Source organism: Cricetulus griseus, chromosome 7, assembly GCF_003668045.3.
Source record: "Cricetulus griseus strain 17A/GY chromosome 7, alternate assembly CriGri-PICRH-1.0, whole genome shotgun sequence".
Classification (NCBI taxonomy): Eukaryota; Metazoa; Chordata; class Mammalia; order Rodentia; family Cricetidae; genus Cricetulus; species Cricetulus griseus.
The window spans coordinates 96,550,086-96,566,536 of NC_048600.1; the positions used below are offsets into that span (position 1 = coordinate 96,550,086).

At 40.4% G+C, this 16,451-nt stretch overlaps 1 protein-coding gene across 3 annotated transcripts in view; it reads left to right on the forward strand.

The window, feature by feature from the left end:
* The window catches only part of Ap2b1 (adaptor related protein complex 2 subunit beta 1), a 112,199-nt gene that overhangs the window by 12,929 nt on the left and 82,819 nt on the right, over positions 1–16,451 (forward strand). For all 3 annotated transcript variants that reach the window (XM_027426462.2, XM_027426464.2, XM_027426463.2), the window contains 3 exons: positions 1,199–1,304; positions 5,677–5,812; positions 9,461–9,706. In XM_027426462.2, the coding sequence (XP_027282263.1) occupies positions 1,199–1,304; positions 5,677–5,812; positions 9,461–9,706 (488 nt within the window). The remainder of the gene's footprint in view (positions 1–1,198; positions 1,305–5,676; positions 5,813–9,460; positions 9,707–16,451) is intronic.

Sequence of the window (16,451 nt, forward strand, 5' to 3'; positions counted from 1 at the left end):
CGAACTAAGAGCTCTTTACAGTCCAATTCTTTTGGACCAGAGTAGATTCAGAGCATTGATATTTTTGAGCATTTCTTATGGTGAGATAGCTCAGTAGGGAAAAGTGCTTACTATGCAAGCCTGACCATGTGGATTATATCCCTAGAACCCACATAGTAAAGTTGATGGTACCATATGCATCAGTAATCCCATTATTCCTACTTCAGTATGGGAGGCTGAAACAGGAGAATCACCCAAGTACACAGCACAGCAGCAGAAACAAGAAGACTATCTTAACAAGGTGGAAGGAGAGTCAACTCCCCAAAGTTGACCTTTAAAAAGTTACTTGTTTTTATGTGTATCAGTGTTTTTCTGCATGGACATATGTGTGCCTGGTGCCTGTAGAGGCAAGAGGTCATGAGGTTCCTCAGAACTAGAGTTACAGACAGTTATAAGCTACCATCTAAATGCTAAGCACCAAAGCTAGGAAGTAAATGCTGGGGGCTGGAGTCATGGCTCAGCAGTTACAAGCACTTATTCTTGGAGAGGATCCAAGTTTAGTTCCCAGCACCCACATAGTGGCTCACAACTGTCCGTAACACCCTCTTCTAGCCTCTGATGGTACTAGGCACGCATGTAGACATACATGCAGACAGAGAACTTAGACACATAAATAAATAAATCTTGAGAGGGGAGGAAGGATACTAAACCCAGTTTTGTAACTAATAAACTGTGATTTTTGAGCCTAATTTATTTATTCTTAAAATTTTCTCTTTTAGTTTGTAAACACTGATTTCCAAGCCAGCAACCTACCTTACATTTATTTTCTTTTTAAGTCTTTAAATTCTGCTGTGAAATCAACCCTCAGATACTCTGTGTAGCCCTGGCTGTCCTGAAACTCACAAAGATCCACCTGCCTCTGCCTTCCCTGGTGCTGGGATTAAAGATGAGCACCACCACTGCCTGATACTCTTACGCTTTCTAAAGAAAGGTCTGTGTTGCATTTTCAAAGCCCATGATTTAAAAGGCTTTAACAGTTTACTGATGGGGTCTTTGTTGGTGGGTCAGCTAATATTCTAGGGCTTTGAATTGCACATCTCATAATTTTTAAATAATCATTCTTGAGTGGCTGCCTTGCAATCCTGGTGTTATTTCATATTGCAGTATTCTCCCCATCTCTAGTCCTGAGATCATACCTGTTTGTTTTCATCTCTTTTAGGAGAAATCTTTGAATTAAAAGCTGAACTCAACAATGAAAAGAAAGAAAAGAGGAAGGAGGCTGTGAAGAAGGTGATTGCTGCAATGACCGTGGGGAAGGATGTTAGGTAAGGGTGGTGACTTTTACACTGTAGAGAGCTGTACCCCATTTTTGTAGCTCTTACTGCTTTCCTGTAAAATCATAGACCGCTGAGGTACAGTGGTACATGTCTATACTCCAGCTGCCTGAGAAGCTGAGGCTGGAGGATCACTTGAGCCTGAGTTGGGGTGTCCAACTTGGGCAGCATAGCAACTATCTCAAAAACACTAAACACATAAAACCTGTGAAAATGGGGTTGCCCCAGTGGAAATGTCACAAGGAAGTGCTTTTTTTTTTGTTTGTTTGTTTTTTGAGATAGGGTTTCTCTGTATAACAACCCTAGCAGTCCTGGAACTAGCTCTGTTACCAGGCTGGCCTCTGCTTCCTGAGTGCTGGGATTAAAGGTGTGCGCCACCACCACCCAGCATCTGTATGCTTTTATATTAGCTCTGACTTAAGTGTTTTTTTTTTTTTTTTTTTTTTGGTTTTTTGAGACAAGGTTTCTCTATGGCTTTGGAGGCTGTCCTGGAACTAGCTGTTGTAGACCAGGCTGCTCTCGAACTCACAGAGATCTACCTGCCTCTGCCTCCCGAGTGCTGGGATTCAAGGCGTGCACCACCAACACCCAGCCTGACTTAAGTGTTTTACTAGTTTGCTTTTTACATTTTTGTTACATATGGGTTTTGCATAAACTGCCTTTTTTTTTTATAATTTATTTAACTTTATTTTATGTGCAGTGGTATGAAGGTGTCAGATCCCCCGGAACCGTAGATACAGACAGTTACATGCTGCCATGTGGGTGCTGGGAATTGAACCCAGGTCCTCTGGAAGAGCAGCTAGTGCTCTTAACCACTGAGCCATCTCTCCAGCCCCGCATAAACTGTCTTTAGTCCTGGCACAGTTATAAATCTGTTGACTGAGGTGGTTTAAGGAGATGATAAAAATCTACTGAGCTTGAATGCTCTTTAACTGAGTTAAGCCAATGTCCTCTGCTTTGCAGCTCTACGTTCTACTGTCGGATTCCAGGTCAAAAGTAGTACTACTTGTTTCGGTGATTAGTGAGACTAAAATGAGTAAAGGTCATCTGCAGGCCCCACAGCCTTCCAAGGTCCTCTCCTGGGTCTATGAGATCAAAGTATTCTTATAATACTTGGGTGCTCTTTGCCCTGTTACCATTCTGAGCTGATAGGAAGCAGCCTTGGGTGGAATTGCCAGTATCTGACTGCGAGTGCAGACAGTAGTGCTGACCTGCATAGTTATTCTATTTTTCAGTACCAAGGAAAAAAAGGTTCATTTAGGACTGACATTCATGATGCAGTAAAATTGTATTTTATTCAATATTGTTTCAGTGTGTGTGTGTGTGTGTGTGTGTTTGTGGAAGTTAGAGGACAACTCTCTAGAATCTGTTCTCTCCTGACACCTGCGGAGTCCTGGGATTAAATCAGGTTGATAGGTCATCTGGCTCATGTACAAGCACTCTACTTGCTGAGTCATCCTGTTCTCTCTCTCTCTTTCTCTTTCTCTCTCTCTCTGTGTGTTTGTGTGTTGAAGTTGTGTTTTTAATATACTGTGTGTGATTAGAGGGCTGGAGAAATAGCTCAATGGTTTAAGGGTACTTGTTGCTCTTGCAGAGGACCTGCGTTCAGTTCCCAGAACCCAGGACATCCAACACTCTCAAACTCTCAACACCTTCTGACCTCCTTGGTGTCAGTCATACATATGTTCCACATACATACAAAGCACTACTATAAATATATATAAAGAACATTATCCATTTATCTGAAAAGATACTAAACTATTTCTTCATTTTCTGAGTCATTTATATGAAGTTGAATTTTCTTCTTATACTTCAGCTAAAACACACCACCACAGAGGTGATGATGTGAGATCTCTGTTGTCTCTTCTTAGATCATGTGGAGATTGATGAATGTGTAAACAAGGGGCTGATGAGGTGGTTCAATGGGTAAAGTAATTTGCTGCAGAGCCTGATGACCCATTAGTTCCTCAGAACCTAGCAGAGAACCACTTTTGGCGGGTTGTCTCAGATCTCCACATATGTGCTGTGGCATAAGTGCCCACAAACACTCACAAACAGTAAATAAGTAAAATGTAAAGTACTACCATTGTCTTATTAATTAAAATATTCACTTTACAATAATTATGTGATTCGCTTATGATTTATTTTATTTTATTTTATTTTTTTATTTTTATTTTTTTTTGGGTTTTTCGAGACAGGGTTTCTCTGTGTAGCTTTGGAGCCTATCCTGGCACTCGCTCTGGAGACCAGGCTGGCCTCGAACTCACTGAGATCTGCCTGCCTCTGCGTGCGCCACCAACGCCCCGCTGATTTATTTTATTTTTAAGATAAAGTCTATTACATACCTCTGGCTGTCCTGTAAGTCACTATGTGGACCCTTCATCATTAAACTCCTTCCCAGCCCTCTTTCCCCTTTTTATTCAAGAGAGGGTCTCATTACATTGCCGAGGCTGGCTTTGAACTCTCCCTGAAGTACAGACAGGCCTTGAACTTGCAGTCTTCCTGCCTCAGCCTCCCAGGAGGTTACAAGCATGCACCAGTGTGTCCAGCTTCAGTCTTCTTGTGTAGGTTGGTAGAGTTACTTAGAGTTGTAAATATTCAGTTGGATAATGTTTTGCAATTCTTTACTGGTTTTGTAGCCATTTTGCATCAGTTCTGGGCCTAGAGAGATGGCCTGATGACCTGAAATCAATCACCAGGATCCACATAGTTCAAGAAGAGAACTAACACTCAAAGGTTGTCCTCTGACTTCCATACTTGCACATACAGATACACTTAAATATTTTCTTAAATGACACCATGTTTATGACTTAAAAACGTTTCTGTATTCTGCTTTTGTATGTGTACAAGACTTACACTGTGCAAAATAAACTGATGCTTGCTTTGTTTTTTCTGTATTTGTAAGATATGTAGAAATACTTAAAATCTACAAAGTATTTTTAATAAAGCTTTGGGAAGGCTATGTCCTAACTTTCTAGTTAATTTGTATTTTTAAAGTATGGCTTATTTTAGAAGCCAGACTTGGAAGTTCAATCCTTTTCGGCTAATGGTGTTACTTCATGAGTGCAGGTAGATGTTTGTTTCCTTATAGGAGAATGGTAAAGTATGAAATGATGGCTAGTACTTGGGAAATGAATAGATCATTTATATTTGATAATGCCTCTGTGTATTAAATGTATAATGATTTTTAAAAACAAATACATTCATAAATTCTCCCCAAAAGGAATCAGGACAACTTAGAGAAATGATTGATTCCAGCTCTTGATTAGGAACGTCAACCTTGAATATTTGAGAAATCGTAGAAACGGTTGAAAATATAGGGTCACATCACAGGGACGTGGGGGGAGCTACCTAAATTCTTTCTGGTCAAGGCTGCAAGAAAATGAGCAGTAAAAAGTTGGAGGCTTTGACACCACCGTGAACTGATATGGAAAATTGTTATAGGTTTTCTTTCAGTTTGATAAAGCTAATTTTTTTCTTAGAATATGCCTAAATTATTATAGATGAAACATCATAATGCAAGCTGAGTGTGGTGGTACACATCTGAAATCCTAGCACTTGGGAAACTGAGGTAGGAGAATAGTGAGTTCAAGGCCATCTTGGCCTATATAGTAAGTTTCAGGTCAGCTTAAACTATACATAGCCTGACCCTGCTCAGGAGAGCCAAGCACTAGACATGTAGCTCAGTGACTCATTTAAAAATAATCCCAGGGTTTGGAATATAGCTCAGTGACAGAGCACTTCCCTAGCATGTGTGAGACCCTGGGTTTTATCTCCATCACTGAACAAAGTATCTAGAGCAGCTAATCAATAGTGGGAATGAGGTTTGAGGGCATATGTGAACCAAGATGGAGCTGTATCAGCATTTGTAGGTAATGTATATGTTGGTCTCATTTTGTTGCTCTCAAATTTTTCATAATAGTTTTTTTCCCCTCCACAAAAACTTTGAGAGGGCTAAGGATGTAGTTCAGTGGTAAAGCACTTGTTTACAATGCACAAGGCCCTGAGTTCAACCTATGCACTAAAAAGCTAAACAGTTTAGAGACCTGGCAGCCAATAGTACTTTGGAACAGGGTTTCTCTGTGTAACAGTCCTGGCTTTGTAGACCAGACTGGCCTTGAACTCACAGAGCTCCACCTGCCTTTGCCTCTCAAATGCTGAGTGGGACTAAAGGTGTGCACCACCACCACCCAGCTTATTTTTGTGTTTTTAGTTATTCAGTTCCGTGAAAATGAATTATCACTATTGTACCATTGTCTTCTTGTCAAATCGTTGTAGAATCAAGGCTGTCACTTCATTATTTGTGGAACAGCTTAGCCCTCACGCTGCTTCACTCATTTCTCTTCTCCTCGTCTTTCCTCAGCTCTCTCTTCCCAGATGTAGTGAACTGTATGCAGACTGACAACCTGGAACTAAAGAAGCTTGTGTACCTCTATCTGATGAACTATGCCAAGAGTCAGCCAGACATGGCCATCATGGCTGTCAACAGCTTTGTGAAGGTAGTTTTCCCAAGGACTCAGTCATCTCTACCTCATGCAACCCTTCAGAAGTGACTTTTGCTATAGTTTGTGTCTGCACTGCAGATAAGCAACCTGTGTTTCAAGGGACAAAGTCCTGTAGAGAAGTCAATCAGTGAGCAGCAGGGTTCACATTGTGAGCATTCTATGCACCAGCACAGAGCACCCAGGGACATTGAAACCATATGGCAAGCCTTCTGTCAGTGGGGCTTGGCACACCCATCCTTGCCAGATGAATAAGAGAAAGCCAGGTGAACCTCAGTGTTTACCCCCAAGGCTAACAGAGGTTGGGGCTTTCATCATATTAGATACTTGCTGCTGAGGTTGGACATATTGTCATATTGCTACCTGAGGGTTTGTTTATCTTTGTGAAGGTTAGGATTATGACTCAGAAATGCTCCTGTAGGAGATGCTGCTTGTCTTTGACTTAGCACCCTTACAACATTTGATTAAATATTTTTTAAAGATTTATTTTGTTATTTATTTATGTAAGAGTGCAGAGGCCCAAAGAAGATTTTGGATCCTCAGGAGCTGGGGTTACAGTTGGTTGTTAATGCCTGATACGGGTTTTAAGAACTGAACATGGATCCTCTAGAAAAGCAGCAAGTAGTTTTAACTGCTAAGTCTCAATTCAGCCCATGAGTAATTATTTTATTATGTAAATTCAAAAATATTCACATAGAAGAAATAGTAAAATATTCACCTTGTGATTTTTTTTTTTTTTTTTTTTTCCAAGACAGGGTTTCTCTGTGTAGCTTTGGAGCCTGTCCTGGAACTAGCTCTTGTAGACCAGTCTGGTCTCGAACTCTCAGAGATCTGCTTCCTTTGCCTCCTGAGTTCTGGGATTAAAGGCGTGTGCCACCAGTGCCTGGCTATCTTGTGATTTTTTTTTTTTTAAATAATTATTGACTTGTGGCTACTATGGTTGAATTTATATTCCCTGTGAATAAAACACTTTTCTGACCTGACTCCTTTCTCAACATCATTTTCAAGCTTACATTTGTCAGATTAAGAACCATAGGGTCTCAGTTCTGCCCTCCTGTCCTCCCTGGAGGAGGGTGTTACTCTCTAGTCCAGGCTGATCCTGTGCCTCGGTGTCTTCTTACTTTGTTCCACCACCCATGTGCTGAGTTCTAGGCATGTGCTACCACACCTGGCTAAGATCTGTTTTTAAAATCATAAACTCACCACTATTGTCACAAAATGACAAAGCCAAGCTTAGTTTGAAGCCAGCCTAGCAAGAGGAGAGCCTGTCTTAGAAAACCTAAATAAATAAGGACTGACACAGTTTCCTGAATACAACCGAGTGGTCAGTTTTCTCTCATTAGCTGTGATGGCTTGTAGTGGGTCATTCACATTAATACCTCTTCTGTCTGAAATATATTCTGCATTTAGAAAACATCAGACAATCCAAAATTAATTAATAGCTGATAGTCGGGTGGTGGCGGCAGCGCATGCCTTTAGTCCCAGCATTTGGGAGGCAGAGACAGGCAGATCTCTGTGAGTTCAAGGCCAGCCTGGCCTACAAAGTGAGTTCTAAGACAGGCTCCAAAGCCACAGAGAAACCCTGTCTAGAAAAACAAAAAACAAAACAACAACAACAAAAAAAATGGGGGGGGGGAGGAAAAAAAAAAACTGATAAACTGTCTTTTTAGGCTTTTGTCCCCTCATGTTTTTCTACACTTATATAGGCCATACCTTTTTGTTTTGTTTTGGTCAAATGATTCTTAGGTAGGTAGAATATATTATAGGGAAGGTTTTTATTTAAATTTTGAAAGGGTTGGACATAAATGTACATGGCTTAAAGACATTTTTTTTCCTTTCTTTCTTATTTTGAGACAAAGTTTTACTGTTTAGCCCTGGCTATTCTAGAACTTGCAATATCAACCAGGCTGACCTCAAACTCACAGAGATCCTGCTTCTGCTTCCTGGGTGCTAGGATTAAAGCCATATACCACCATGGCCAGCATTAAGAAATTTTAGATATAGGAATTTTAGGAACGTATTCTTGGGCAGGAGGTGGTGGTATATACCTTAATCCCAGCACTCAGGAGGCAGAGGCAGAGGCAGAGGCAGAGGCAGAGGCAGGTGTATCTCTGAGTTCAAGGCCAACGTATTTTGGGAAAGCTAGAGCTACACAGAGAAACCCTGTCTCAAAAATCCAAAAAAGAAAAGGGCTGGAGAGATGGCTCAGAGGTTAAGAGCACTGGCTGCTCTTCCAGAGGTCCTGAGTTCAATTCCCAGCAACTACATGGTGGCTCAGAACCGTCTATAATGAGATCAGGTGCCCTGTTTGGCATGCAGGCATATGTATACACTATATACATAAGTCAATGCATCTTAAGATGAAAAGAAAGTATTCTTTGTTAGTGTTTTGCCAGTGCTGTTGAAAGAACTCTCTTGTAAAGGAGACTGCTTGCTGCTGAGGAGCCCAGAAAGCCCACTTTGCTGCTTAGCTGGAGATGTACTTCTGTCAGGCCCCTGTCAGATCATAGCACACCTTTGTTTTGTTCTGTAGACCTCTAGAAATTGTCTTCTCTTTTTACTTAGTTCTAACAAATTGATAGTGGAGGGAACATAGCCTTTCCAATTCTCTTTTTTTTTTTTTTTTTCCTGAACAAGAATAGAAGAAAAAAAGATTCTTTCTGTTCTTAGAGCAATCCTGCTAATAGTTCTAGGGATGGGCATACCAACTTACCAGGCCTTTGTCTAGCATAAGATTGAGTGCTATTGGACCTTTCCTCATTGTGTGTATGCAGCACTTAACAGATTTCTTCCTGGGGCTGGAGACATGGCTCATAGGTTAAGAGTCTGTGCTGCTCTTCTGGAGGACACAAGTTCTATTCTCAGCACCCACATGGGGTAGCTTATAACTCCTTGTAACTCCAGCTCCAGGGACTCTGACACCCTCTTCTGGGCTCTGTGGGTACCTTTACACAATTAAGCACATGGCACCTGTATACACATAGATAAATCTTTATTTTATTTTATTTTTTTTTAAAGATTTTATTTATTTATTTATTATGTATACAACATTCTGCTTCCATGTATATCCGTACACCAGAAGAGGGCACCAGATCTCATAACGGATGGTTGTGAGCCACCATGTGGTTGCTGGGAATTGAACTCAGGTCCTCTGGAAGAGCAGCCGGTTGCTCTTAACCTCTGAGCCATCTCTCCAGCCCGATAAATCTTTATTTTATTTTATATTTTTTTAATGTGTGTGTTTTGTTTCCATGTATGTCTGTGTACCCCATGTACATGCTTGGTGCCTACAGAGGTCAGAAGAGAGCATCAGATCTTCTGGAACTGGAGTTATGGATGGTTGTGAGCTGCCATGTGGATGCTGGGAATCAAATCTGGGTCCTCTTCAAGAACAAGTGCTCCTAACCTCTGAGCCATCTCTCCAGCCCCGATACATTTCTTAAAGAAAAAAAAATTCCGTCTAAGCTCTTGGGTAGACAACTAAAACCTTTAGGAAAGGAATAGCATGAAAGATTGGATTCTGATGTAGAATATACTAGAAACTTGTGGTTTATGTCAACTAGAGTGTTTACTTCTAATCACTTTGTATTCATGTGGTTAAATTTTTTTTTTTTTTTTTTTATTGTTCTTCTTTTGCCTTGGTAGGATTGTGAAGATCCTAATCCTTTGATTCGAGCCTTGGCAGTTAGAACCATGGGGTGCATCCGGGTGGACAAGATTACAGAATATCTCTGTGAACCCCTTCGCAAGTGTTTGAAGGATGAAGACCCCTATGTTCGGAAAACAGCAGCAGTCTGTGTGGCAAAACTCCATGATATTAATGCCCAGATGGTGGAAGATCAGGGGTTTCTGGATTCTCTACGGGATCTCATAGCAGATTCAAATCCAATGGTAATCCATTGTACTTTTATAAAGAGAGCAGCATTTAAAACGAGCCCTTTAATACATGTTATCTTTGAGACACTGACCCACAGGGTAGTTGTGGAAAATAGTTTTGTGTAATGTATAGATTGTAAACTACATATCCTTAGGTAGTTTTGTTTATTTTTAGGATTAGTTTTTCAGATAGTCACTTCTTATATGAAAATAAAACTGAATCAAAGTGATCTTTATTGACCAACGATTGTACTCAAAGAACTTTAGGATAGAAATTGATTATGTTCTGTGTATTTAGCAGCCAGAATATGACACTTAAATTTTTTTGTTTGTTTGCTTGGTTTTGGCAGTGCTGAGGATTAAACCCAGAACCTTGTGCAAATACCCTACTTCTGAGCTACAGCTCCACCTCAAGTTAGAGTTTATTTCCTTCTTGACATCTTAAATTTTATGTAATGAAAGGAGATCAGGTCCCAAATGATTGATTTTTATTAAATTAAGCTCATTTAAATTGAGTGATTGGTTACTAAGTATTGGTACTGAGAAGATGGAGGATTATTGGTCACTTTCCTTAAAGTACATCCCCCAACATTCTGTTTGTGTGTTGAAATAAGGCTTCATGTAGTTAGGATGGCTTCTAACTTGTTATGTAGCTGGCCTTGAACTTTATACTCTTGCCTCTCAACTGCTGGGATTACAGGTATGTGGCACTACTTTTTATTTTTAAAATTTTTAAGACCAGGTTTCACTGTCTTGTCTGATCATAGGCATGGGTCACCACACCCTGCTCAGTAATTTTTGTTTGGTACAATATTTCTTTGGAGATGAATCACACTAAAAAATAGTTAAATTATTTTTTTGTTGTTAAATTTTTAAGACTGGAAAGAGTTGGAATTTGCCTGAATTAGTTATCATCTTTTCCTGGCAAAAATTCTGCTCCAGTCTGTGCTCTGAGGTTTGCCTTGCTCATCTCTTCTTCTTTTTTTTCTTTTTTTCCGAGACAGGGTTTCTCTGTGTCTTTGGAGGCTGTCCTGGAACTAGCTCTTGTAGACCAGGCTGGTCTCGAACTCACAGAGATCCACCTGCCTCTGCCTCCCGAGTGCTGGGATTAAAGGTGTGCGCCACCACCACTGAGCAGGAAGCTTACACTTTTTAAAGGCACATACTGTGCTGAGTATCAATCCGGGATTGTTCAGCCACTTCCTAGGATTAGGAGTAGATGTGAAAGGGCTTGGACAATGACTTCTAATAAGGTGTCACCACCATTATTAGAAGGTGAACCCCACTTTTTGGTTTACTTTCCCAAGCAGCACCACCTGACACCCTTTTAAAAAGATTCTATAAAGAATTGAGTATGCTGGTACTATTTTTTTTCTCTTTTAATTAGTGTGTGTGTGTGTGTGTGTGTGTGTGTGAGAGAGAGAGAGAGAGAGAGAGAGAGAGAGAGAGAGAGAGAGAGAGAGAGTGTGTGAGTGAGATTGTGTGCTGTGGGTCTCTTCTTCCATCATTGAGTTCTAGGGATCAAACTCAGGTCCTCAGGCTCTTGATTTTAAATGCTATTATGTGGAAAGCCATCTCACCAGTCCTGGCAATACCAGTTTTATGTACCAGTGTGCTTTTCCTATTATTTGTGGTTCACTGTGTCATTCTGAGCAACCATCTTTGGAATCCTCTGTCCAAGGACAGATGAGGTGATAAAGTTCTAAGCACCAACTAGATAGGCAGAATATCTTGTACTCTGTGGAAACCTATTAAATATTCAGTGGAGCTAAGAATGGATTGAGGCAAAAAATAAATTCTAACTCCTACAAGCAATTCTAGGTTGAAGGGGAAAGGCACCTCTACACTCATGTAAATTCTTCCTTATGAAACTTAACTAAATTTTAGGGTGTAAAGACTGGAAAGCACAGCAGTCAGGTGCTTTGTTTAATTGTGAAGAAATGGGATTTGAAATCCAGGTAACCCTGGAAAATCTCTATCAGGTCAGATGAGAACATGCTTCCTCTGCAGAGGAGAGGTTTTTGTGCATAGTACTTTTCACAAATATAATACATAGATTTATTTTCCATCACCAGATTCAATAACTATCAATATATTCTAATTCTACTTGTTTCCTTCATTGTCTAGTTATATGTAACTTAAACAGGCATTGATGGATGATTTCTATTTAAATTATACATATATTATGTCCCCAAGGGTTGTCATTGATGTTTATTTTCATTGTACAGCCCAGAATGTGTTGGAACTCACTACTCAGCCTTGGTCAGACTTGAACTGTCATGTCAGTCGCAGTATTTCAGTCTCTTGAGGACTGGGATTGCCATCACTCCTGACTGTTGATGACACTTTATAACAACAAATTGAGGTGATTTGGAGAGACTCTACAAGTATGTTTGGAGAGACTTATCGAAAACAATTTAAGGTTACTTGGTAGATTTATGAGAACTTACATTCTGGGTGGCCTCTCTTCACCCCCCCCACCTGACTTATTACCGTATCATAACCTTAACTAAATGCTAGAATTAACACCCTGGTTTTCCTTTTATCAGTGGGATCAGATACAAATAACAAATAGACAAAGTACATGAGTGGTCATTAGTATCTGAGGTATGGTGGTGGTGTGTTAGCACACTAGCTCCAACACCTCAGAAGCTCTTCAGGCCATGGTTCTGTGTCACTTGAAAAGAGAAATTTAATTTGTAATGCCTGTGTGCTACACACAATGATGGATGCTTTTATGTAAAATATTCACTTCGTTTTCGCGTCTGTCTGAAGTAAAGTCTTTCCATGTTTCAGATCAAGAAATGTGCACTCAGTGACTGAACTGTCTCAATGTGCTTTGGCTAGTTGTAATGCAGCCAGGACTGTAGCCTCGTTATGAGTCCCAAACCTATTCCTGATCACTATCTTTATGGATATATGTAAAGAAACAAACTTAAGTGTATACTTACTCACAGGCTTAGGTCTGTTGAGAATTTGAATACATCTATATATCTGTATACTGTTATTATGAAGTCATCCGACTTCTTCCTCTAATTATAGGTATGAATCCTTATCCTTTGTTAGAGTCATTTTCTTCCACCTTTTCTCAGGCTGTCCCACATGGTGGCAGCACTGTACCAACCAAGACTAGCTTGTGTTAAAGGACAAGAGACCCCACCTTAGTGTTCTTATAGTTCACAATGGCTTCCTTGAGAGAGAAAAGCTCAGAACATTTGCAGGAAGGACTTCAGAATCTTTTGGTTTGGTGGGGGGTTCGGGGGCTGTTCAAGATAGGGTTTCTCTGTGTAACTGCCCTGGCTGTCCTGGAACTCACTGTTTTTTTTTTTTTTTTTTGCTTTTTTTCTCCTTGGTTTTTTGAGACAGGGTTTCTCTGTAGCTTTGGAGGCTGCCCTGGAACTTGCTCTGTAGATCAGGATGGCCTCGAACTCACAGAGATCCTCCTGCCTCTGCTTCCCGAGTGCTGGGATTAAAGTCGTGTGCCACCACTACCAGGCTGAACTCAACTCTGTTTTTAAAGAAAAGGTCTCTATGTAGCCTTGGTTGGCCAGGAATTCACTATATAGACCATGGTAGCCTCAAACTCACAGAAATCTGCTTGTCTCTGCCTCTCAAATGCTAGGATTAAAGATGTGCATTAACCAGGCCTGGTCTAAGTTGTTATTTTTTATCTTTAATTATGTGTGTGAGTGTGGGGTCCTCAGAGGCAAGAAAAGGGAATAGAAGTCCCTGGAGCTGGAATTATAGGCAGTTAAGTGTAGAAGCCGCTGAACTTGGAGTGCAGCATGCACCCTTAACCATTGAAACCTTTTCTCTAGCCTGTATACTCCCAACTTTCGAAGACTGTAGCTCTCTTTTCCCAGAAGAGGAAACAGGAAAGTTAAGCAGCATTAGCATAAAGCTAGTACTAAACAGTCAAACAGTTTTTACCTCACAGCTAGCCTTTCCTCTGTCAACTAGGACACTGAGAGTCAGCTTTAAATAAAGTAATGAAATAACTACAGGGATATGGAGTATGTCGTAACCCCAAAAATGACAGAAGTAAAAAAAAAAAGCTTTATTACTTATGGCAAGGCACACCAGTGCTAGAACTCAGAGCTGATACAACTCCAAGCATTGTTAGCTCTTGACTCACATTTTATTCTCATATTAAAAGAGTCTGGCTGGAGCCGGGTGTTGGTGGCGCATGTCTTCAATCCCAGCACTCGGGAGGCAGAGGCAGGTGGATCTCTGTGAGTTCGAGACCAGCCTGGTTTACAAGAGCTAGTTCCAGGACAGCCTCCAAAGCCACAGAGAAATCCTGCCTCGAAAAAAAAAAAAAAAGTCTGGCTGGGTGGTGGTGGTTTATACCTTTAATCCCAGCACTTGAGCGGCAGAGGCAGGTAGATCTCTGTTAAAGTCCTCTATTAAAGTACCTGGCATATGGCCAGAAGGTAGCTGCTACTGTAATTATAACGTAGATCAACATTATCCACATTAATTTAATACCCATGCATTTTGATAGTGTAATATCTTGTGATAACATCAGAGTTAAGCATAATTTCAGTTGAGGCTTTTACTAGCCCACTTTGTAAATAATTCTGAAGACACACTGGGAGCTGCAGGAAAACAGCTTCCATGATTTCTTCACAAATACCAGCATTTTAGAAGCATTGTCTGATAAGTATGTTTGTAGGAAGCCAATGCACTTTTGAATGAATTGTTCTCCAGAGTTTTGGTCATGTTAGTCTCTTCCTTGATTAATTTGGTTTTGCTCTCTGACACCTTGGATTTTCTTTCTACAGCTAACATTTATATTGGGACCCGCTGTTTTGAGAGACTCCCTTGGAAGTGGTACCATGTGCTTTGCTCTGTAGTGTTGAGCTCAGTTCTCAGCCCCTCTGGCTTACTACAGACGTGTTGTGGTCTCCATTTTCCAGGCCTTCAATCACTCTCAGCAGCCTCCCATTAAGGGTAAACTAATTAGTAAAGCACATTTCTCCATGGACCCTGGTTTGATCCTTCTTAGCTGTGTGTTCTCCCTAAGCTTCGGTGTCTTTCATCTTCAAAATGAGAAGACAAAGTGCTTACACATAGAGCTGTTGTGATCTTTAGACAAATGCTCTCAAAACATTTAAAGCTGAGCTCAGTGTAGAATAAATCGTAGTAATGATGAACACATTTCTTATTGTGCTGTGATGCTGTTTTTGTAATTCTAGAAAGTTTGCTCTTTTAATGGCAACATTTTCTTTTTAAAGATTTTATTTATTTATTTATTATGTATACAGTCTTCTGCCTGCATGCCAGCAGAGGGCACCAGATCTCATTCAGGGTGGTTGTGAGCCACCATGTGGTTGTTGGGAATTGAACTCAGGACCTCTGGAAGAACAGAGGTCTTAACCGCTGAGCCATCTCTCTAGCCCCCTAATGGCAACATTTTTATTTGAAAATTTTTTGAGACAGTTTTTAAGAGAGAAAACAAAAGGACATGATGGTGAGATAAGAGGCTGGATGGGTAGTGAGTGTGAAAGGAGTGTTTTATAGGACTGGAGACTCAGTGGCTAAGAGTACCTGGATTCCATTCCCAGCATCCCTGTGGTGGCTCACAACCACTGTAACTCTAGTTCCAGGGGAACTCCTCTGACCCTCCTGGGCAATAGGCATGTATGTGGTGCATATACATACATACTAGCAAAACCTTCATATATGTAAAATAAATCTTAAAAAGAAAAATTTAAAAGAATGTATTATAAATATTATGAACTTGTCAAAAGAATAAATTAATTTTTAAAAACTTTTCAAATACAATTTAGACTAAATTTTATCTATATTGCCTTATACTGTTTACTTTTCATATGTATTTGTCATGTATTTTGACCATAGGTGCCCCCTTATCATCTTACCCCTCTCTCATTTATCTCTTTCTTCTTCCCAGTTAGTCATGTGAAGTGTGTGTGTGTGTTTGTGTGTGTGTGTGTGTGTGTGTGTGTGTGTGTGTATGTATGTATATGTACGTAGGCCAGAAAAAGGTATGATTGTGAGCACTCATGTGAGTGCTAGGTATCTAACCCAGGTCCTTTGAAGACCAGCCCATTAACTGCTGAGCCGTCTCTCCAGCCCCACATGCCAGCATTTTAGGAATCGGTTTGCGTGTCCAGAAACATTTATTCTGTTCTTTCCCTTCCTGCTCTGGTGTTTTGAATCAGGGGCTTATGTAATTGAGCCTGGCCCTGAATTCCTAATTCTCCTGCCTCCACATCCTGAGTGCTGGGATTACAAGTGTGTACTGCCATATGTGGCTACGGATGTACTTTCAAAGAAAACTTCCTTTAGAACTGCCCCCCCCCCAAGTGTTCTTAATCTTTCTGAGATTATAGCAGCATTCCTAATGATAATTTCCTAGGGAGGAAATATTAGACTTGTCTTAATAGTTCCAATTCACAGTGATGCTGTGACTGAGCACATCTTTGCTTCACTGTTGGCACACTGAGATGCTTACCGATAACTGAGCTTGCTCTTTGGGGACTTTTTACAATGTCCTTACGTTGATGTATTCTTCTTTGGAGAAGGTTCTTTGGGAAGAAGTAAATTCTAACTTAATCATTCTGTCTTTACATTTTATTTTCAAAACCAGGCAGCATTATACAAAATTTCAAAGAAATACAGATTGTAGAAGCATTGACAAGAAAGAGGCCCGGTGTACACCAGCTACCCACTTGTGGACATGAACTCAGTCTTTTTCTTCATCTGCCTCACATATGGTGTGACTGACTGGTGTCAA